At 41.2% G+C, this 23,501-nt stretch overlaps 1 protein-coding gene across 1 annotated transcript in view; it reads left to right on the top strand.

Moving 5' to 3' along the window:
* The first annotated feature begins 700 nt into the window (after nucleotides 1-700).
* Nucleotides 701-23,501, top strand: part of DIPK2B (divergent protein kinase domain 2B) — a 52,695-nt gene continuing 29,894 nt past the window's right edge. Inside the window, exons 1-2 of the mRNA XM_003808361.5 lie at nucleotides 701-1,055; nucleotides 9,657-9,921. Coding sequence (XP_003808409.1) covers nucleotides 823-1,055; nucleotides 9,657-9,921 — 498 coding nt within the window. The 5' untranslated portion in view covers nucleotides 701-822. The remainder of the gene's footprint in view (nucleotides 1,056-9,656; nucleotides 9,922-23,501) is intronic.

The following is a 23,501-nucleotide window of genomic DNA, read 5'->3' as shown; positions in this document are numbered from 1 at the left end:
AAGCAAGTTGGTAAAGGAAGAGAAGCTTTCAGGTCTGTGGGAGAGGGATAGACACAGCTGTGTGCTGTCAGAGGGCTCTTTCTGGTGCTCCCCTCATCATGCCACAGAGGCCACCGGGTTCTTTCTGGTCTCTTGTTCTCAGACCAGCAAGAGAAGATGGACTAACCTGAGGTTTTCTCTTCCCTAAGCAGCAAAAAGCTTTCAAATCAGTGCTAAATGTGCCAGTTAATGGCAAGCAAGCTAACCTCTAGTTATTTCACAGGCAAATATGGTAAAAGTGGGGGAAGGAGGGCTGATTAAGGGGCAGGACAAATGACCTAGCACAGAGGGGTCAAAAATTGGGGTGCACGTGTAATCCATAGGGACAGATAAACCTGGAATTAAAACAGTGGAGGGTGGAGGCTTTCAGGATCCTTTGAAACTCCCAGGTGGAACGCAGGTTGGACACACATCCTGCATGGACCTTTCCTGCCCTGCCGGGATATCCTGTGTTTGTCAAAAGGACCACACAGGGAAGCCCTGACAATTGTCCTTCCCGAAATCTGCCAGCGAGCCCCTCCCCAGCCTGAAGCAGCCGCCCCCGGCAAAGGAAGAGTAACTCTGGAAACAGCGTTATCAGCATCCTCCACTGACTTCCTCACCTCCTCCCCAGCCTCATTAGCCCCAAGCTCCTCAGCATCCTCAAAGAGAAACCTGGGAGGCTGGGATGGGGTCAGCACCCAGAAGCCAGCCCCCTCTGACAGCTTCCTCTTTGGCCAAGCCCTGCCTCTGTACAGCCTCGAGTGGGCAGCCAGAGGCTGCAGCTGGAGCCCAGAGCCCAAGATGGAGCCCCAGCTGGGGCCTGAGGCTGCCGCCCTCCGCCCTGGCTGGCTGGCCCTGCTGCTGTGGGTCTCAGCCCTGAGCTGTTCTTTCTCCTTGCCAGCTTCTTCCCTTTCTTCTCTGGTGCCCCAAGTCAGAACCAGCTACAATTTTGGAAGGACTTTCCTCGGTCTTGATAAATGCAATGCCTGCATCGGGACATCTATTTGCAAGAAGTTCTTTAAAGAAGAAATAAGGTCAGAATATCAATCAAATAACTCTGAATCACAAAATTCTGTTCCCTTCTTGTGAAGATGTCCAGGAATTTGTTGAAAAGGAATCAGGATGTAATATGGGTGGGAGCTGAAACAAATCCATTTAATCAGAGTGGTAATGGTCTGAAGTTGGGGTGGGTAAGAGGGCAAGATGTGAAGCCAAATTCCAGCCCTAAATGCTAAATCCAACATTTCCTTTTGAACTGAAAGCTTGAAGTTTTCTTTCCTATGAATGGAGTAGCCTGGGACTGTTGAGTTTATCAAGTTCATTTCTCACAGTGGGCGGGAAATAAAATTTATAGAAAGCCTACAATGTGACACCTATTTTAAATCATTGTGAGAGTTAATGGTGTTCCCCCATTATTGAGGTGGTAAGCTGAGACATAGCCAGATAAAGTGACTTCAGTGGGGGGAAATGGGTAACTCTGTGAGATGATGGGACCCATTTCACTATATATATGTATCTTACAACATCGTGTTGTATACTTTAAATATACACAATAAAATTTATTTTTTAAAAAAGATTAAGTAACTTGCACAAGGTCACCACCGAATAAGTAGCAGATGTGGAATTCAAACCAGGACGGTTTGCTCCAAAGTTTCTGAGCCAGCTTTCTGTTGTGAGAGATTGCCTTGATCAGAGGAAAACTGGAGTTTAGTAAATTGCAATGCACATGGCTCTCAGCAAAGAATGGCATCACACTTGGAATTTAAGCCTATCAACACACAGTCCATGAGCCTTTACCACAGCCAAACTCTAGCAGGTACTGGGGTGACAGCAACTATAACTCTGGTCATTGCCTTCCTGGAGGTCAGGACAAGGGGGTCATGTTATAAATAATAATAATAAGGCTTTGTCTGATGCAGGGCAGTGTAAAGGACCTCCAGGAGCTCCATTAATTCCAAATGGGAACTGGGGAAGGGCTTCCCCAGGAGAAGGTATTCTGAGCAAAGCCTTTTAAAGGATGAGCTGAAAAGTAACGGGAAGTGAAGGGCTTAAGGTGGAAGTAACATCTTAAGCAAAGGTGTGGGAAGAAGTGAGAGGTGCTTAGCTAGAGCATGGGGTGTATGTGGGGGCATGACAGAGGAGGAGGTTGAAGGGATATATGGGGCAGGGGGTCTTTAATTGCCATGCCGAGGAATTGGGGCCTTAATCCTGTGGACCAGTGGTTTCCAGTCTTTTTAGTACCAAAGACCCTTTGTCATATATATGCCCTTTCTCCTCCATCTTCCTCAAAGGACCTAACTTACACTGTTAAGATTTGGTGACCAAACAAAAGGCATTAATTAACAATGATTTTATTTGCAATCTGTATTAATCAAAGACATCTTTGCTTACTCAACCAAATTACTAAATAGAAATAATAGATAGAAAATACCAATCAAAAATGTTAAACTTCTTTTGTGAGGTATTTTATGGAGTTGGTGTGGACTTTTCCTATTAAGCCTTTTTAAAGGCATATTAAGCGTTTTTAAAGGCATTTTTGAAAGACCACTGATTGAGGAATCTCTACTGCAGGCCATGGTGAGAGTGTTAGGCTGGGGAGGGGCAACATGAGACCTGTGATTTGGGAAGAGCTCGTGCAAAGTGGACAGGACGGACTGGTGGTGTTGGCAGGGGCTGTGAGACCAGTTGCCATAGTCCAGGACACAAGTCACTGGGAACAAAGTAGAACAGGAAGGATACAGGTCAGTTCAGCTATAGAGTCATTCTGTTGACCAACACCATGCGAGAGGAAATAAATATGCAGATGTTGGATGTGAACTCAAGGTTTTCCGCCTAGGAAAAGAGATAAAGAGGACCGAGAACACAGGTGAAGCGGTGCTGATTCCTTGGAGAGAGGCAATAAGAAGGCAGACATATTTTTTAAAAGGAGGGAGAGAAATTTAAGGATTCAACTGAGGAAGAGCTCTAGGATGACTGCATATTCACCAAAGGGCAATAAATGAAGTTTTTCTTACTAGCATTTGGCAGATGCTAGCCAAAATCAGAAAGCATTTCCCTAAATAGGTTTGCATTCCGTTAGAGTCCAGGATATTACTTCATCTCCCTTAGAATTCATGTTCCATGTGCCTGTGAAAGGGAAGTGTGCAGATACAAGCAGGAAAACACCAGGCAGGGCAGATTGGGGTTTATAACTCTGCACATTGAGAATGGTCATCCTCAGCACAAAGAGGCAGAGAGAGGCAGTCAGTGGGTCTGGGGAGGTGGTCCTGTTTAGAGTCCTTTTCTCTACAATATAAATACCTTTTTTCTTATTATCAAAGTCGTGCCTGTTTATTTTAGTATTTCCAGGAAAGGTTGATTAAAGAAAGCACAAAATAAAATCACATATAATTCTTCCACCAAGAGATCACCCCTTAGTCAACATTTTGTTGCATTTCCTTGCCACCCTTTTTCTAAGTGTGAATTAAGAAATTTTTTAACAAAAATGTGAACATGCTGTGTATACTTTTTGGAAACTACTATTTAACAATATATCAGGAACATCTTTCCACATTATTAAATGATCTTCCACACACTTTGATTTTTAACAGGTTCATGGTATTCAATTGCATCAATCAACCATAATTTATTCAACTATTTAAGCATAACTTATTTAATTATTTAACTATAATTTATTAAAACCACCACTATGAAACTAGAGTTTTTTATTTCATTTTTTGGTATTATAAACAGTTCTATGTCAAACATCCCTGTAGCTATGTTTTGTGCACATGAGTGATGAATTCCTTATGACAAACTCCTAAAAGTGAAATTTCTGGGTCAAAAAGACAAAATTGAAGGAGATATATATATCTAAATGGAGGCTTCTACTTATAAAGCTCACTTCTTGCACACTTACAAATATTTAGTACTTTTTTTTAGTTTGAATTTCTTCTGAGTTGAACCCTTTTTCAGATTTATTGACCATTTGTATTTCTTCTTTGCTAAACTGTCTACAGGTTCACATCCTTTGCCTCTCTTTCTAATGGTGTATTTGTTCGTTGTCTTCTTTTGGATCTCCAAACATTTTCCCACTTTAAAAAAGTGATTACCAGCCGGGCGAGGTCGCTCACACCTGTAATCCCAGCACTTTGGGAGGCCGAGGCGGGCAAATCACGAGGTCAGGAGATCAAGACCATCCTGGCCAACAATGTGAAACCCCGTCTCTACTAAAAATACAAAAATTAGCCGGACATGGCGGCGCACGCCTATAGTCCCAGCTACTCGGGAAGCTGAGGCAGGAGAATTGCTTGAACCCGGGAGGCGGAGGCTGCAGTGAGTCGAGATCACGCCACTGTACTCCAGCCTGGGTGAAAGAGCAAGATTCTGTCTCAAAAAAAAAAAAAAGTGATTACCATGACACCTTAGGAGAAAGACTCTCTCTCAAAAAAAAAAAAAAGTGATTACTATGACATCTCAGGGGAAAGCCCATCCAAAACTCTCAGTTGTTTGGCTGAAATGCTACAGCCAGGTCCTAGTCCTCACTAAGGACGGGACAATGCTTGCATCTGTTCAGCAACAAATCGTAGATGGGTTTCCCAGGCTGGCTGGATATGCTGAACACACATGATTAGCAGATGGACATCACCTCTCCTTTTTTCCTTTATCTTTCCTTTGGCAAGAATGCTAAGGATGAATCACATACTGCCCATACTCAACCACTGACCTTTAAAATTATGAATGTTTTCATTACTAATTTTCCCATGCATTCCATGTTGACTTTTAAATCCTGAATGAAAAGTTAAGGGAAGCTAGGGAAATGAGTAAGTCTGATTGCCATACTCTTCTTACTGACAATATACCTATATACGAAACCCTGAGAAGTCACATCAATTGGTAAGATTCTCCCATGATCTGGTTGGTCAGTATTGTGCGTGCAGGGTGTGGGGGTGGGGAGTAAATAGTGGCAGTACCTCTAATCACAATAATTCCTAGGAGTTCCTAGGCTCTTACCAGGGCTAATGCTTTAATCTCACCTTCCTTACTAGACACACTTGGTCTTATGTACCACCTCCACTATCAAAGTCTAAAAAAAATGTTTAAACACTTCCAACTGAGCAGTGGAGGGCTCACAGTAAAATAACTAAATCGTCAGGCCTGATTTTGCCTTCCCTTCTCCCTTGTCTCTTGTCTGTCTCCTTGCCCTCAGAAGTTGACAGTAATTACTGTCTTAACTCACTTCTTCACATCAACTCAGGGGCCTTGGGAAATACAGGGCTCAAGAGCTTATGACAAAAGCATCCATCTACACGTTCAGTCAGCCTTATGTGAATCCATGCACCCATCCATCCACCATCCATCCACCCATTCATCCAGGTGGCCCTCTATGCATTCTTCCACCCAACCATCACACTGTGCATCCCACCATCCAGCCCTCCATGCATCTCTCTACTCACTTATCTATCTATACATCTAAATACCCATCCATCCATCCACCTGTAAAGTATTGAGCACTAACTTGGTACTCTGCTGAACACTGAGTTACAAAGTTAAAAGAGGTCAAATCTTTGCTCTGAAGGAGTTTACTTTCTATTAGGAAGACAAAGAAGTAAATCAGTGGTTAAAATAGAGTATAGGAAATATTTTTAAATGTCTTACACAGGGTATCACGGGAGTGTGTGGGAAGGTCCCAACTGGGGGATGAGGGAGTGAGTTCCAAAGAGGTGTTATCCATCTGGATTTTAAAGGGCTACACTGGGATTTTCCAGACAAGAAAGAGGAAGAAACTGTCTCAGACAAAGGTGTCAGCATATGACAGGTGATTGGAACCTCAGAGGCCTGAAAGAATGTGGCTTATCCAAGGATAGTCAGTGGTTTGGTGAGACCAAAGCAAACTTGTAAGAAGAGCAGCAGGCAATGCAGCAGGCAGAGCATTGTGAACCAAGCTCTAAGCTTAACTAAGGAGCTCTAAGCTTAACTAAGTTTAAGCTCTAAGTTAAACTAAGGAGCTTTAAGCTTAACTAAGTTTAAGCTCTAAGTTAAATTAAGGAGCATGAACTGTAGCCTGAGAGCTTTGGAAAGGTACTAAATGGGTTAAGGGTTCAGTGCAGAGCAATGGGATGAAGAAGAGGGAAGGGAGGAAAAACTATTTAGAAAGACATATCTACAGGCTTTATGTTTGACCAGATGCAAGCATGAGAAGAATGCACGAGAAGAGGGCATTTTATTCTAATTCCAAAGCTGTCACTCTCCCCTACACCCTCACCCTATGTTGAGGGACTTGGGGGGATTGGACCACATGGCCTTGTTGCTTTTTTCCAGCTCTGAGAAACTGTAATTCTGCTTGTCCATCTTTCAACACAATCAGGAACTTGGCCAGCCTCACTTCAGTCAGGCCCATGATCTCAATTTAGAAGGAAGATGAGAATGCTGTCTCTGTTTTGTGGTTGTCCAAATTCCAGGATAGTAACATTTTAGTGAATAAAAAGCACTGACATTTTCTCACTGACATTCTTCTATTCAATAAAGTAGGTAGTCAACACTGTAAGAATATACATTTTTCCCATTCAATGCAATAAATTTATTACCATTTTGAATAAGGGGAGAAGTGCAGCCTGCAATCTTGTTTGTCTCAATTAGTCCTTATGGAATGCCTCAAGCCATCACTGAACCTGCCCAGGCACTCATTACAAGTCATCTGCCAAGGCAGGGCTGTCGTCTCAGCGGAGCCTCCTTAGGAGGTGGGGACAGAAAAAAAGGACAATGAACTTGTCTCACAGGGCAAGAAATCTCTTCCCACACCACCCCCACCAACTGGGAGAACAGGAGCCCTGAGACCTGCCCTCCTCTACCACTAATTGTCTGTGAGTCTTCAGAAAGGTCACATATATATTCTGCTTTCAATTTTATCTTTTCAATTTTCTCATCCTTTTCAATTCTCTTTTCAATTTTCTCATCCTCAAAACAAGATGGGGAAGGGACAAAATAATCTTCAAGGATCCTGCCACCTATAACCCCTAATAATGTTACCAATCTGTTTCTATGAGCTAATTCATAAAATGGGTGATAAAGGAATAAGCAACTACAAAGTGGTGAAGGAAACAAAATTAAGATTAATGGGGCCAAGTGCGGTGGCTCACTCCTGTAATCCCAGCACTTTGGGAGGCTGAGGCGGGTGGATCACTTGAAGACAGGAGTTTGAGTCCAGCCTGGCCAACATGGTGAAACCCCGTCTCTACTAAAAATACAAAAATTAGCCATCCGTGGTGGCGTGTGCCTGTAATCCCAGCTACTCAGGAGGCTGAGGCAGAAGAATCGCTTAAACCCAGGAGGTGGAGGTTGCAGTGAACCAAGACTGTGCCACTGCACTCTAGTCTGGGTGACAGAGCAAGACTCTGTCTCAAAAAAAAAAAAAATTAATGGGGTTCCTTGGGGTTGGGTATGGAGGTCCAGTGGTGTCCCCACTGCAAGCCCTGGAGCCTTGAATGCCACTTCCTCCAATTCTTGGTCATGTGACCTTGGGCAAATGACATAATCACTCTGTGCCTCAGTTTCCTCATCTGTATGTTAACAATAGTATCAGCCTCATAGGTTTATTGAAACAATTAAATGAATCTGTACATATAAAGTGTTTAGTAAAGTGACTGGCACACTTAAGTGTTTCACAAATGCGTGTTTCTCTTATCGTTATCTAAAAGAGCCACCTAGTGATAACTTTCCAGCTCCAGTTCCTTTAGTGGCCGGGGGGTGGGGGTGGGGAGTAGGGGTGGGTTTGAAACTCCATGAGCAGGAGCAGCTGCAGGATACAGGCAGACAGGCCAGTCTCTGGGTCCTGGGCCCTTCCTTATCCACCTAGAGTGGAGGATCTTTTCCCATAGTTGTCCTGAAACTTCCAGTAAAATGGACTCATTACAATGTTACACTGTTTCATCTTTTTAAATACATTGATGCCAGTGTTCTTGTACAGAATCCTTTGTGCCTACTTCCATTGCAATTTGCATTGTCCTGCATTGCAGAAGTTGCTCTCTGACAGTTTCCACTGGCGCACCTTCCCAGATGTGAGAGGCTGGAGCTCTAGTGCATAACTCAAGGATTCAGAGGCCTGGGCTGTCCAGTTTCCTGGACAGGTCCCTTGACCTCTTTGCCCTTGTAATTTTTTTGTGTGACTTTCTTTGCCATCAAAACAGTAGGAAAAGCTTGCAGTCTCTTAGGGTAAAGTTGTGTCAGGTAAGAGAAAAAAACAACACAATCTAGGGTTTGGGTCTAATCAAAATGCTAATTCTTCCAAAACGCATTATCCAAAACTCATTATCATGGGGTGGCCCAATAATGCCCAATAATAAGAATTTAAATATTCTTATTTAAATTAAATATATAACATGTCATATGCTGCCTGATTTTCATTTGCAGTATGACCTTCAATTGTTAATAATAATGAAGGTAAACTTTTTCTGAGTAATTTTTCGTACACAAATCAAAAAGAGATTTAACATTCTTCCCTAACGGAAATATCAGCACACAGCTGGATAAATGACTATGGAGAAAACATAACTGTGGGGCCTAGGAAATTGGCAGGTGATAATAGGCCAATGCCTGCCAGGCACAGTGGCTCACGCCTGTAATCCCAACACTTTGGGAGGCAGAGGCGGGCGGATCACCTGAGGCCAGGAGTTCAAGACCAGCCTGGCCAACATGGTAAAACGTTGTCTCTACTAAAAATACAAAAATTAGCTGGGCGTGGTGGCGCACTCCTCTAATCCCAGCTACTGGGGAGGCTGAGGCAGGAGAATCGCTTGAATCCAGGAGACAGAGATTCCAGTGAGCTGAGATCGAGCCATAGCACTCCAGCCTGGGCAACAGAGTGAGTCTCCATCTCAAAAATAAATAAATAAATAAGCCAATGCCTCTCCCCCAGGAGGATTAAGGACTGGCCAGGCCATCATGTAGAATCACACACCTCCTGGAGCCCAGGTAGCTTCCAAGTTGATGACCATTTAGTAGTCACTCTTGCCTGAGACTTTGCTGGTGCTGAAGACTTAAATTTTTAGACTAATGGGGCTGCTTAGGGTTGGGTATGGAGGTAGAGTGGTCTCCCTAGTTCAGGCCCAAGAGCCTCTTCAAGAACCTCTGTGGTTCCAAGACCCAGCCATTGGTCAGAGGGTAAGCAGTTTGGGGAATCAGTGTAGGGAAAGGGAGAGATACTGGGGTTTGCTGACTGACAGCCCGGGGTCCGCACCTCTGATTGGCAACATACCGTCTGACCTTGGCCAAGGTACTTAAGCTCTATAAGCCTGAGTTTCCACCCTTGTAAAGTGGAAATTGGGGATTAGGGGAATCAAAAATGTCAGTGTATGTAAAGCTGCTATCTTTACAGGGAGTAAAAGTTCAGAGAGCTATGGCTAGTCTTTCTGTGCCAGTTGTATGAAGAGGATAATGTTTGTGCGTGACTCACACCTCCCTCACCTTTTCTGATATGACATATATACTACCGTAAGTTTGAAGAAGCAAAAATAGTCCTCTCACAAAAAGAATTTCGAACACCTCAGTCTAAGTAGGAGAAATGGATCAGTTGGGCTATTGTCCCCTGTCTCCCTGTCCCTGGGCTCTGTGAGCCTCCAGCTCACAGGCCAATCCTCAAAGGACTATTCTTCCAACAGGTCTGACAACTGGCTGGCTTCCCACCTTGGACTGCCTCCCGATTTCTTGCTTTCTTATCCTGCAAATTACTCAGATGATTCCAAAATCTGGCGCCCTGTGGAGATCTTTAGACTGGTCAGCAAATATCAAAACGAGATCTCAGACAGGAGAATCTGTGCCTCTGCATCAGCCGCAAAGACCTGCAGCATTGAGCGTGTCCTGCGGAAAACAGAGAGGTTCCAGAAATGGCTGCAGGCCAAGCGCCTCACGCCGGACCTGGTGCAGGTGAGTGTGAAGGCCATGGGAAGGGGGTGTGAAGGGGATGATGAGAAAGAGAGAGAGAGAGAGAGATTCATTCCCATCTCATATCTCAGTTTGAGAAAAAGGAGAAGCTGTGGTCTGTCTGAAGTGTGACAAAACACTGTCATAAAACAGTGGCTTACGGTAAGACAGGAACTAAACAAGGTTTACTTATAAGGTTCCATCCCACTGTCATTTCTCATTCTCTCTGATGTGATCCTCAGTGACGATTCGAGAAAGTTCCTAGCTGCGACCTCTGGCCTGAAGATCTGACAGGATGACCCTTGCCAGTCCACCCCCCTGCCAGGGCTCAACTCACCTGCATCATTCTCTGACAGCTCTTTGCCAGCCGCCAGGCTAGCTGAGTATTCTCTCTTAGAAGCTCCCATATATATCCTGTTTCAAAATACAGAGAGACAACTTTGAAAGCCAAGTTCCTCTTCTATCTCCCACTGTAAAGAATAACCAAACCTCAGCCATTACAGAAGCCAACTTTGACAATACAGCATCCTCTTCCGACCTGAGAGCCTCCCACCCACTCCCATGGGCATGCTGTGCTGGGAACTTCAGCACCTTGCTGGTGCCATCGTCATATTCTGCATTGGTTCCCTCCTGTACTATCATCTCAAGTATAATCCTTCTTCATTCGAACCAGCACAGCCATGGCCCTCCACACACATCTAGCTGAGCCCCTTTGTGCAGAAGATGCCACCTCAGAGGACTGAGGCGTGAGCCACCACGCCCGTCCAGGAAGGAATTTTCTGGTGTGCAAGACACACTTGAGATTCTACCTAAGGTAGCTAGATTGGCATTGGGCTTTGAACTAAGGAAAATGTCCTCTTTCTCTCACCTTCTAGATACTTCTGTAATAACAGTACAGTAGAGATTATCCCAGGGGGCCTAACAAGTCCAAAGCAACCTGCCAGGTACATCTTTTGCAGTCTGCACTCTATGAGTACATCTTGTGTCACCTACCTTGATGAATGTAGACACTATGGTATAGGGAAAAGATTCCTGGAGCCTGGAAATTATGGTTGAGTTTTGTATCTGCCACTAAAAGCTATGGCAAAGTGAGAAGAAGGAGCAGAGACACAGTAATAACACAGAGCTTCCATTCCTGTTCATCCATACAAGTTTCATCAACTGTGCTACAACATCCTGGGTATTCGAAGATGAATCAGACACAAGCTCTGCCCCCAGAAGCGTATGGCTCAGTGGTAGAGACAGACAAGAGCACAAATCACCACCCGGCATTATAGTTGATATGCTGACACTCTGTACTGAGACAAAGGACACACTACTGACTTGTGTCCTTCAGTCCCTGACCAATTGACCTTGAATTTAAGCCCAAAATTTCCCCAATCTGCTCTGACATTCCTTCTCCAAAACTGAGGTGGGAAGAGGGCTTCTGGATGATCTCAAAGACCCTCCAAGCTCTGATATTCTTTAACTTGATATGACTCTGCTTCATTTATTTAGCAAATACTGACTGAATACCTACTACTCATCAGGAGCGGTGCTGGGTGCCTTCATTTTCTTATTTCTCAAATGACAGAAAATAGTACCTGCTCTATCTGATTCATTTATCCTAATGAGCTTATAGACAAGAATATGCTTTAGAAGTCCATCACTATAGAAATGCACAGCAGTATTCTCGTAATAAGTGAATCCCTTTCTTCAATTTGTTATGCTAAAATTTTCTCTACCAATTTTGTCATCTTGCATTACATGCAGCTAAACAAGCTTTTCTTCTTTCTGCCAAAACAGCATCTATTAACAACGTGCTGGTAAGACACAGCCAAAACCAGAAAAATTTTTACTTTACTTTGGCCCTCCCCTAACCCACCTTTTCATCTCCACCATAGATTTTTTCCCTTCCTTATAAAAAAGGAAATATTAGCAGCCATTTTGTAAATTCTGCACCAACCCATTCTCCTAGCCATTAAGCTCAAGGTCATTACTATCTTATTTTGGCACCATCTTCTCTATCTCTCCTCACCTCCTTTCCAGAGACCCTTTGCCCTTAGGATTCCACAGCGGGCCCAGGGTGTTCTGCCACACTCTTTCCCACTTTCATGCCTCATCCAGGCTGCACCCAAGCACCTGCTTTCTTTGTTTGTCTGTTTGTTTGTTTGTTTGTTTGTTGAGACAGAGTTTCACTCTTGTCACCCCGGCTGGAGTGCAGTGGCACCATCTCGGCTCAGTGCAACCTCTGCCTCCCAGGTTCAAGTGACTCTTCTGTCTCAGCCTCCTGAGTAGCTGGGATTACAGGTGCCGCCACCACGCCCGGGTAATTTTTGTATTTTTAGTAGAGACAGAGTTTCACCATATTGGCCAGGCTGGTCTCAAACTCCTGACCTCAGGTGATCCGCCCACCTCGGCCTCCCAAAGTGCTGGGATTACAGGCGTGAGCCACCATGCCCAGCCACACCTGCTCTTTTCTTTGTAGCAAAACTCACCTATCAGTTTCAAATGGATCTGTCTTCACCAAAGGTGGCCAAAAAATACCCTCGCCTATTCACCCAAGAGAATTGAAAACAAGTGTTCAAACAAAAACTTCTATGTGGGCTGGACATAGTGGCTCACACCCATAATCCAAGCACTTTGGGAGGCTGAGGCAGGAGGATTGCTTGAGGCCAGGGGTTCAAGACGAGCCTGGGGACCATGGTGAGACAAAATCTATTTTTTAAAAAAAACTTGTATATGAATGCTCATAGCAGCACTATTCATAATAGCCAAAAGGTAGAAACAACCCAAATGTTGTTCGTCAACCAATGAATGGAAAAACAAAATATATTCTATCCATACAGTGGAATATTATTCAGCCATAAAGAGGAATTAAGTGCTGATACATACTACAACATAGGTAAACCTTGAAAACATTGTGCTCAGTGAAAAAAAAAAGCCAAACACAAAAAGACACATATGATTCAATTTATAGGCAATGTCCAGAATAGGCAAATCCATAGAGACAGAGAGGAAATCAGTGGTTGCCAAGGGCTGAGGGGAGGGGAGAATTGGGAGTGACTGTTTAATGGGTACAGGATTTCTTTCTGGAGTGATGAAATGATTCTGGAATTAGATAGTGGTGATGGTTGCACAGTCTTCTGAATGTATGAAAAGCCACTGAATTGTATAATTTAAAATGGTTTAAATGGTTAATTTTATGTTATATGAATTTTACTTCAATTTTAAAAAGAATAAGCCATAGAAACAACTTCCCCTATTCTGTGACCCATTCACTTAGAGCCTTGTGATGGGCAGCTAATGTCATAATTTAATTTGTGCCGGGAAGTTAACAGCTAATGGCATTTCACTGTTAGCCCTCTAAGAAGCCACTTGCATGTAAAGCCAATATTGCGATGCTTTCACTAGTTCATGCATGACTATCTCAGGTCTTCCTAATATATTCTTGCATTCTTCCCCTACTAAACCCAGATGTGGCCCCAGAATTCTTCTCAATAGTGTTCTAAGTTAGCAGCCTCTGTCTTTGATCTCAGCTGGAATAAGAGATGAAACCTCTGAGTGATCATTCATCCCAGATTTGGCCAAACAGCTCCACCCCGTTTTTCTGATAACCCATCAGACATGAGTCCTAATTTCTTGTTTGGAAATCATGATCTTTCTGTATTTATATGGGAGTTTCAAGAGCCAACTGGGGAGATATTATAGGATGCGTGGTTGGGAGATTTCCCTCATCCTTCAACTCACACCAAATGGCCCAGTGTCGGCTCAGCCTACCTGTCAGGCCAGTATCCTGGGATTCCCTCTGTGTGTGACTGAAGTGGCTTTTCTCTGATTTCCTCAAGAGCCGTTTTCCAACTGGGATCTAAGCCAGAGCCTTCAATTGTGCATATCTGCTTGTGTGTGTGTTGCTGTGTGTTTAGGGGAAGAAAAAGATGCCACAAGGAGCTCACGGGCTCTGCTCAGAGAACTGACAAGGCAGAGATGAGAGGAGAAAAAAAATCAAAGAAATAAAAGTAAACGAAAGGGAGGAGAGATCTGGCCGGTTCAGGGGCCTCAGAACTTTGACTGTCAGCCCTGCTTATGAATAAATAAAGTCAAGTTGGATGAAAAGCCCCAGCAGTCATCATCAGAGGCTGAGCCAGGGAGTCCCGGGCTCCCCTCCTGCAGGGCCAAATGCAGCTTTGTATTTAAGGACACTGCATCTTGAGCCACAGTGCAGTACAGCTACGGCAGGGCTGCTAAGGAAGACGACAGGACCAAGAATTAGGAAGAAAGTGAAACGATGCAGTGTGTGTGTGTGTGTGTGTGTGTGTGTGTGTGTGTGTGCGCGCGCTCGAGCATGTGTAGCACTTATGCTAATAACATCGTGACTTTTCTCCTCTAAAAGCTGCATTGTTCTGATGGGAATATCCCACAGCCTAAATTACTAGCCCACAAACAGAAACACAGCCAAGAACACCGCTCAGAGTTTATGATAAGGTGCTTGTTCACAAAACCACAAAGAAGGCTTCCTCTGCTTTTATGCCAAGGGCAAAGAGGCAACCACCCTAGGCAGCTGGAGGCTAATCAGGGGAAAACACATATCCTCCACTGTGTCCCGCTCCCATCCCCTCAACTACGATCCGATCTGACATTGTTCTAAGCAGTGTGTTCCTCCAAACGGGAATACACTAGATGGCCGCAGAGCCTTTCCCCTCACTAGATGGCAGTACAGAGTGTTCAGTCACCTTTGTTTAAACGAGGATGATTGGCTATTTTACTTCCTATGTCTCCATTATTTTTTAAAATGCATAGAATAAGGGAAATCAGCAAATTAACCAAAATGCATGTTCATTATATAATCTAAATGTGGGTTCCGATGAACTAGTAAACAAGTGAAATTCACTTTTGTTTAAATGTAACTCAAAAATATGTAAGGGGTGGTTATAGGACCTTTGCTAGGCGCTAGGAGGGCATAAGGGTATCAAGACAAGGTCTTTGCACTCTGGGAGATGACACCCCAGTGAGGGAGATAGACCATATTCGATTCGTTCTGATACAAGACACCCTGTGATAAAGTGTTTTAATGAAAATGAAAATTTTATGTTGGATTCACAGCTGGTTTTCAGACTGTAAATATTTTAATGCCTCACAGGCTACTAGGTCAAGGATGCTTCAAAAAATTTCCATTTGCTTGTTTGTTTGTTTTAACAAAGAACATGACTATATTGGTGCTGAAAAAGAAAAAATAGGCTGACTGGTGGCTGTATTATTTTCACACACATCTAACATTGGAGTCAAAGATGAAATGACTATTAGTGGAAAAGGAAATTTAAGCAGCTAAGAATGCCTCCACAGTATCACACAAGGCAATATTCCCTGGATATCAGCGCACATCCTCTGGCTGAATGGTCTTGGAGGAACAGAGCCCCTTCAGAGGTACATCAACACTGAAATCATGAGACCCCGTTCCTGTGACCCTTGGGAGGTATTCAGAGTGCTGTGTTTGTTGCCCGTGGGAGTTTGGGGGACCAACTGGACAGACATTATGGAATAGATAAGTCCCCTCTCAGCCCATTTTCTCCTTCCAGTCATGGAATTGGAAATGTTCAGAGTTGAAACAACTAAGATTTTGAATCATCTAATTTATTTAAGATTACAACCATGAAAACTTTGCTATCTCAACATTTGTGGCAAAGAGGTTATTTGGAATGGGTCAGAGACTAACCTGCTCATTTCCAAATTCCATTGTGTCACAGTCTCATAGAAAAGGGACTAATAATCACCCACTGTGCCCACTCAAATTACCCCTAAATTATTCTTGATGGAGCTCACGAATGAAAATGAGACAGTCGGCCGGGCGCGGTGGCTCACGCCTGTAATCCCAGCACTTTGGGAGGCCGAGGCGGGCGGATCACGAGGTCAGGAGATCGAGACCATCCTGGCTAACATGGTGAAACTCTGTCTCTACTAAAAATACAAAAAATTAGCCGGGCGTGGTGGCAGGCACCTGTAGTCTCAGCTACTCGGGAGGCTGAGGCAGGAGAATGGTGTGAACCCAGGGGGCGGAGGTTGCAGTGAGCCGAGACTGCGCCACTGCACTCCAGCCTGGGCAACAGAGCGAGACTCCATCTCAAAAAAAAAAAAAAAGAAAAGAAAAGAAAAGAAAGAAAATGAGACAGTGAAAGGCTTCCCCAGTCCTGACACAGACAAGTTGAGAAAGAAAAAGGAGGCAAGAGAAGACTAGGGGAAAGATAGACATGAGACAAGTCACCAGTGGCTCCTTCCAGATGTGCTCAAATACAGAATACAGGCAGCCCCTAGCCAAAACGTAACCGAAGGCTGAATAATCATCAGAACAGACAATACAAAGCAAGCTTTGCTTTTACAGGGCTTTAAGCTTTCCCTAAACTTAGATGTTACCAATCAAGCCCCTTTTTTAAAAAATCAAGGCATCCTTTGTTCTATGCAATTCTTCCTTTGATATCTCATTACCTCTATTCTGATGTACTCAGAAAAAAATGCTTTTGCCGTTAAGTGTGACTTGGCCCAGAGGCCTCTGGATTGGCTGTCCCTCTATGCATGTCCACATGCTATGAAGTAATCAAAGGTTAAACTATATAATATATAGTATTTATCTATAAAGAAAGTCACTTGGAAGACATCAGTTAATATAGTGATTGTGTTCTAACACAATATTTGTGGCCTAATAAGCAGAACTTAATCACTATATCAATTGATTGTGCTACCGTGATTGTGTTCTGTGTATTAAGCCACAAAACCCCTCAATACATTTTTTAAAGTAGAAATATTAAAGATCATTTTATCTAATCAAAAGAGAATCACATCAGACATTAACTATAATAGGAAAAAAAAATACCAAAGCAGAAATGTAAAAACTTATCTTTTGAGCCACAGAGCAAATAATTGAAATTGTAATAATATCAGGATAATAACAATGATGAAAACTCTATATTTCCCCAAACTATGATTTAGCCTTTGCCAAATCACTGCTCAGAGGAAAATTGAAAATCAATCCAGGGTTCTGTTAGGCTGCTGTCGACACAAGTTCGGTCATTAATGTGGAGAAATAATACAAAAAGATATTAAAAACGCATATTAATTTGTTCCTAACTCAAGGCCACTTATGGCAGTAATAATTTTTACAATTGTGTTAGCGCTTCTCTCTTAGGATTATCAAGAGGTCTGTGGAAGGCATAATTTATAAACCTTTTGTGTGGGTTAAGCAGGGAATAAATATATTTATTCCTGGTTTATGTATGAGAGCAAACCACAGAGCAATATATCAACTTGTTAAAGATCAAAATCTATTTCTACTTACTGAATTACACATATGTCATAGATTCTTGGGGTTGAAATAAATTTGAAAGCTGAGCAATTTGAACTGTAACATATTTGCATCCTTTCTGTAAGGCAAAGGGTCATCTACCGTATCATACAGTGACAGGAAACTCACTACCTTCAGCTTATGCCTTCTTTGGACAGAACAGATACTTGGAAAGTTCATCTCAAATCTGTCTTCTTGTAGCTCTCACTTGTGTAAAGTATTTCTACGCCCTGGAATCATACAGATTATACATGACATATGCCCTCCCATACACGCAGCTCCTAAATCCTGGCTTCCCCATTGTAAACATCCCCAGTTCTCTTTTTCATCTCGGCATTCCTCTCATATTGAAGCTTCTTAAATGTTATGTCAACTGAAACCCCTTCTGTAGCTAGATTTTAGTTCACAAGGACAGAACCTTTTGTTTATCCTGTTATATATGATCTTCTTATATTAAATCCATTATTCTAGCCTGTCAATTTGTTTCTGATACTTATCATACCCCGTATCACCCCAAGTACATATTATTCTCAGTTTTGATGAACACAATTTTTATCTATGTCTTAGTCCTCTATAAAAATGTTAACCAGAACAGGGCCAAATAAAAAGCTTTCTTTCTCTATAGGGGTTAATCCGTTAGTTGTTAGGTAAACTCAGTTAACCAATTACTCATCATCTTAATTTTTCTATGCAGCCCAAATCTTGTTTCCCCTTTTCTTTTATAGGGGTCTCATGAGAATCACTGTTGAATGCTTCACTAAAGTTCATATATTCTGTCTATTGAATTTCTCTGATTAAAAATCAAACTACCAGGTCAAAGAAAAAAAAAGTTGTTAGTCTGGAATGATTTGATTAAAAGAATCCTCAGTGACTCCTTAAGATCATCATTTCCCCATCTGGAGGCTCACAAATTATCCTATGAATAACCTGTTTTAGAATATTTCCTGTGATCCAGGATCAGCCCACTAATCACTAATTTGTGAAATCTACCCTCTTGCTCTTTTTAAATATCAGAAATGGATTTTCATGCCTTTTCTGTTCTCTGCATTCACTGCCCATGGTTCAGCAATATCATTTGCCAGGTCTCTGTGAATCTCTCAGGCTGGGGAACTCACTCAGAACAATGAAGGCTTCCTTTATTCATTCTGGCTTTTCATTCCTGTTTACCACATTTTGCTTCACCTTTTTCCCATCAAAGTCCCAACACCTGAAAGAGAAAACAAGCAAACATTAGAAATGAAAATCGGGCCTTCATTTTGTTATCCACCAAAATTCTAATGGCCCTATTGTCTTTGCTTTCTTCATACTCTGTGCTTTGTAACATATAGCTATTTTTAAAGATTTTCAATTAAAGTATAAACTGCATACATAAACACATATATCTTAAGTGCATAGCTGGATAAATTTTCACTCGTGTATTTACTCGTGGCCACCATCCATATCAAGATACTGAACATTTCTGGCCCCTCAAAAGGCTCCTTCATGTGCCTTCCCAAAAAAGACCACATTCTAGGGTGACCAACCATCCCAGTTTGCTTAGGACTATCCCAGCTTTCACACTGAAACCTCTCAGTTGCAGGACAACCTGAACAGTTGGTTACCCTGACCCTTCCCAAAGGTAGCCGCTATTCTGACTTAACTCACCATGGATTAGTTTTACCTGTTTTTGAACTTCATTTAAATGGAATCGTACAATATGTACACAACACATCATGCTATTTATCCATGTTGTTGCGTGAATCCGTGGTTGGTGTTCTTTTTCACTGCAGTGTGTGAAATAACACCGCTCTGTGATGGTTACACAGTGTATGCATTCTGCTGTTGATGAACATTTGGGCTGTATTTAGTTTGCACTATTGTGAATTAAAGTTGCTACAGACATTATTGTACATATCTATTGGTGAACATAAGCACACAAAAGTGGAATTGTTGAGTCATAGCATGTACATATGGAAAGATTTAGTTGATTCTGCTAAGTAGTTTTCCAAAGTAGTTGTGCTGATTTCCTCCTATTAGCAATGGGAGAAAGAGTTCCATTGTTTCATATCTTCATCAACACTTACTATTGTTAGTTTTTAATTTTAGTCATTTTGGTGGGAGTTTGGCAGTATATCATTGTATGGTTTGAATTTGCATTTTTCTAATAACTAATGATATAGAACTCTTTTTCATATATTTACTGGCTTTTTTGATCTCATCTTTGGTAAAGTACTGGGTTTAGTTTGTCCATTTTTACTGGATTGTCTTTCTTATTAATTAGTACAAGTTATACAAGTTATATTTATATTCTGGATACAAGCTCTTTGTGAGCTGTGTATTACAAATATCTTCATCCAGGCTGGGGCTTGCCTTTTCACCCTCTTAATGGTATTTTTTTTTTTTTTTTTTGAGACAGGGTGTCTCTGTCACCAAGCTGGAGTGCAGTGGCATGATCATAGCTCACTATAACCTCAGACTCCTGGGGTCAAGCAGTCCTCCTGCCTTCAGCCTCCCAAGTAGCTGGGACTACAGGTGTACACTGTGCTCAGCTACTTTTATCTTTTTGTAGAGACAGGGTCTCACTGTATTGTCCAGGCTGCCATAATTGTTTCTTTTGATGAATTGGAATTCTTTATTTTAATGAAGCCCAGTTTTTAAATATTTTATTTTATGGTTAGCACTTTTAATGTTCTGTTTATCATGTGGTCATGAAGATATTCTCTTGTTTACTTCTAGAAGCTTTAATATTTTATCTCTCATATAGAGATCTATAATACATCCCAAATTATTTTTTATGAGTGATGTACAGTAGGTGTTAAGGGTTTTTTCCCCATATGAATATCCAATTGACCAAGCATATTTTAGAAAAACCATTCTTTCCTCACTGAATTTCAGTAGAGTGTTTGTGAGAAATCAGATGACTATATATGAGTGAATCTGTTTCTGGAATCTCTGTTGTATTCCATTGGTGTATTATCTAGCTTTGTGCCAATATGAAACTGTATTAATTACTGTAGATGTATAGTGAGCCTTGATGTCCTGTAGTGTACGCCTCTCAGATTTATCCTTCTTCAATATTGCATTAGAATTCTAGCATTTCCAAATAAATTTTAGTGCCATTTAGTCAGTTTCCACAAAACCTGCTGTAATTTTGATTCATTAAATATATAGAGCAATTTGAAGAAAAGTGACACCTTAACATTATTGAGACTCCCAATCCATGAACATGGACTAGGTCTTTATTTCCTTAGGTCTTCTTTAATTTATCTCACTGTTTCATGGTTTTCAGCATAGCTATTTTGCACACGTTTTGCTAGCTATCTTGGATATTTGATGTTTTTTGATGTTACTGTAAATGATATTGTTAGGTACACTGGATATTTGATATTTTTGCTGTTACTATAATTTGCATGGCTTCAAATTTTATTCTCCTAGTCTCTGTTGCTAACATATAGAAATATAGTAGTCCCTCTATCCCTGGTTTTGCTTTCCACAGTTTCAGTCACCCATGGTCAACTGTAGTCTGAAAACAGGTGAGTATAATACAATAAGACATTTTGAGAGAAAGAGACCACATTCACATTCACATAACTTTTATTACAGTATATTGTTATAATTGCTTTGTTTCATTATTAGTTACTATTGTTAATCACCTACTGTGCTTAATTTTTAAATTAAACTTTATCATAAGTATGTATGAATAGGAAAAAAACATAGTATATATAGGGCCTGGTACTTATCTGTGGCTTCAGGCATCCACTGGAGGTCTTGCAACGTATGCCCCATGGATAAGAGGGAACTACTGTACAAATGATTTTTGTGTATTTATCCTATATCCAACAATCTTGTTAAATTTACCTATTATTTCTAATAGCTTGCTATAGATTTTTTTTGAATTTTTCCATGTATACCATTATATCACTCCATCTTCAAATAATTGTAGTTTTCTTTTTTTCTCACGTTAAGATATGTTCTATTTCTTGCCTTATTGTACTGGCTAGGGCTTCCAATACATTGACAAATAAGAGTGGTGATAGTAGCATAATCATTTTGTTCCAAACTTTAGAGAAAAAGAATTCTGTATTTGAGACTCATCAAGAAAGAATCCACTGGTGACCTATCTCATGTCTAGTATTCCCCTAGTCCTCTTTTGCCTTCATCTTTTATTCTCAACTTATCTGCTTCAAGGCTGGGTGAGCCTTTTCTGGAATCCTTTTCATTAATGAGGTCTATGAATTATAATTAGGTATCTATTTTAGCAGACAAACCAAATGATTTGTTGTTCCCCCCTTTTTAAATAATCTTATAATATGATGAAGACCTGGAAATTGATAGGTTATTCTTCGTCCCATTCAAAACAACCCCCTTAACACAAATGCTGATGAGGTGATGTTCCAGTGGTTCCAACACTGAGTTATTCCATCATTTAAAGGAAAAACATGAGCTGTGGGGGGACTTGCTCACACACTCTTTCTGGGCAATGAACAAGCATTGTGATTAAATTCACAGGTATCACAGGAATGTTAGCTATAAGTTTTTTAGTATACCTTCAGTATGATTAAAGATGTTTCCTTCTACTCTAGTTTATTGAGAATTTTTTTCGTAAATTTTATAAAATGCTTTTTCTGCATGTATTAAGATGATCATGTATTTTCTCTCCTTTATTCTATTAATGTGGTAAATTGCATTGATTTATTTCCAAATATTAAACCAATCTTGAATTCTAGTATTTTTTCAATTATTTTTTTCTCTATGTTCTTAGTTTGGACATTCTCTGTTGTTAGATTTATTTTGTTTTGCCTTGTTTTAGCTCACTAATATGTTCTGCTGTGCCCAGTTTTCTGTTAAACCCAGTAAAGAAGTTCTTAATTTCAGATATTGCATTTTGCATTTCTAGAATGTCTATTTAATGTTTTATAGATTCCAACTTTCTTGAAATTCTCCCTTTTTCATTCGTTTTGTCTCTTTTCCTCTATTTTCTTAAAATCTTAACCAGACTTACTTTTAATTCCTTGTTTCTACTATAATATCTGGATTATCTCTGCTTCTGCTTCTGTTTGTGTTGATAGTTTTCCGTTTTTTTGCTTCTTCACACTTTAGGGGTAATTTTTAATTGGGTAATTTTTTATTGTATGCCAAATTTTAACTGTAATGCCTTATAAAGTTTCTGAATTATGTCATCTTCCTGTAAAAATTGTTGAGTTTTGTTCTAGTAACCAACTAAATTGCTCTCAAATCACTTAAAGCCTGGATTTTGCAATCTCAAGACTATTGACATTTTGAGCTGGATCATTCTTTGTTGGGGGAAGGAGGCTGGCTTATACCTTGTAGAATGTTTAGCAGCCTCCCTGGCCTCTACCCACAACCCCCCAGTTGTGACAACTAAAAATGTTTCCAGGTGTTGTCAAAAATATCCCCTGGGGAGAAAAATTTCTTCCAGTTGAGAGCCACTGCCTTAATTCTGTTGAGAATGGAGTTTAGGCTTTGTTTGTGTAGTTTTCTTGGTCTCGCCCTTACTCCTAAGACATGGTCCCTGCTGATAAGGCATGATCCTTACTACTAGAATGTGGACTTTCTGAGGTCCGATTGAAAGCCCAGGATATTCACTAAGATGTCTAGCCAAACTTCAGCCTTCATCTCTCCAGCACCATGCAGCCTCTGAAATATCTGCTTAGCAATACATTCTTTTAATGTGGTTCTCTGATAGGTCTCTAGAGGCCTACCCTACTCACATGCTGCTTAGGAGCTGGTCAAGGACCTGAGGGAAATTTTTACAAATTTATGGGGGCTCCTTCTCTGTGAATTTCCCTTTTACAGGACTATGTCTCCCAAATCCCAGCCATTTTGGCAGCCCCAAATGCTGATCTGTGTTTCCTTTACCTAGCACAAACCTGCACTGCAGCTTGGAAAATGCTCTCAGGGAAAAAGATAATGTGAATATGGGGCTTACCTCGTGTGTATCCTTTCTCACAAGGATCATTGTGCTATGTTGGTTATGGTTCAATACCTGCAAAGAGTTGTTTTGTATTTTGCCCAGATTTTAGAGCTATTTACAGCAGAAGGGTAAGTCTGATACCAGGTATATTCTGTCACGGCCAGAACCAAAAATCCCAGAATTATCTACTCTCCAGGAAAGAAAGAAAAAAAAAATGCTACTGCATGCACATATCAAAATCCTAAATATAGCTATTAAAGCCATCTTTCTTAATTTTGAGAATCCGGCTTTATTCTAAAATGCTTTGGCATTTTGGATACTATTTCAAGGCTGAAGAATGTGTGAGGAACTCCTGTG

The sequence above is a fragment of the Pan paniscus genome, chromosome X (assembly GCF_029289425.2).
Source record: "Pan paniscus chromosome X, NHGRI_mPanPan1-v2.0_pri, whole genome shotgun sequence".
NCBI classification, from domain to species: Eukaryota; Metazoa; Chordata; class Mammalia; order Primates; family Hominidae; genus Pan; species Pan paniscus.
The sequence above is the reverse complement of the archived record's forward strand: the minus strand, read 5'-3'. Positions and strand labels throughout refer to the sequence as shown.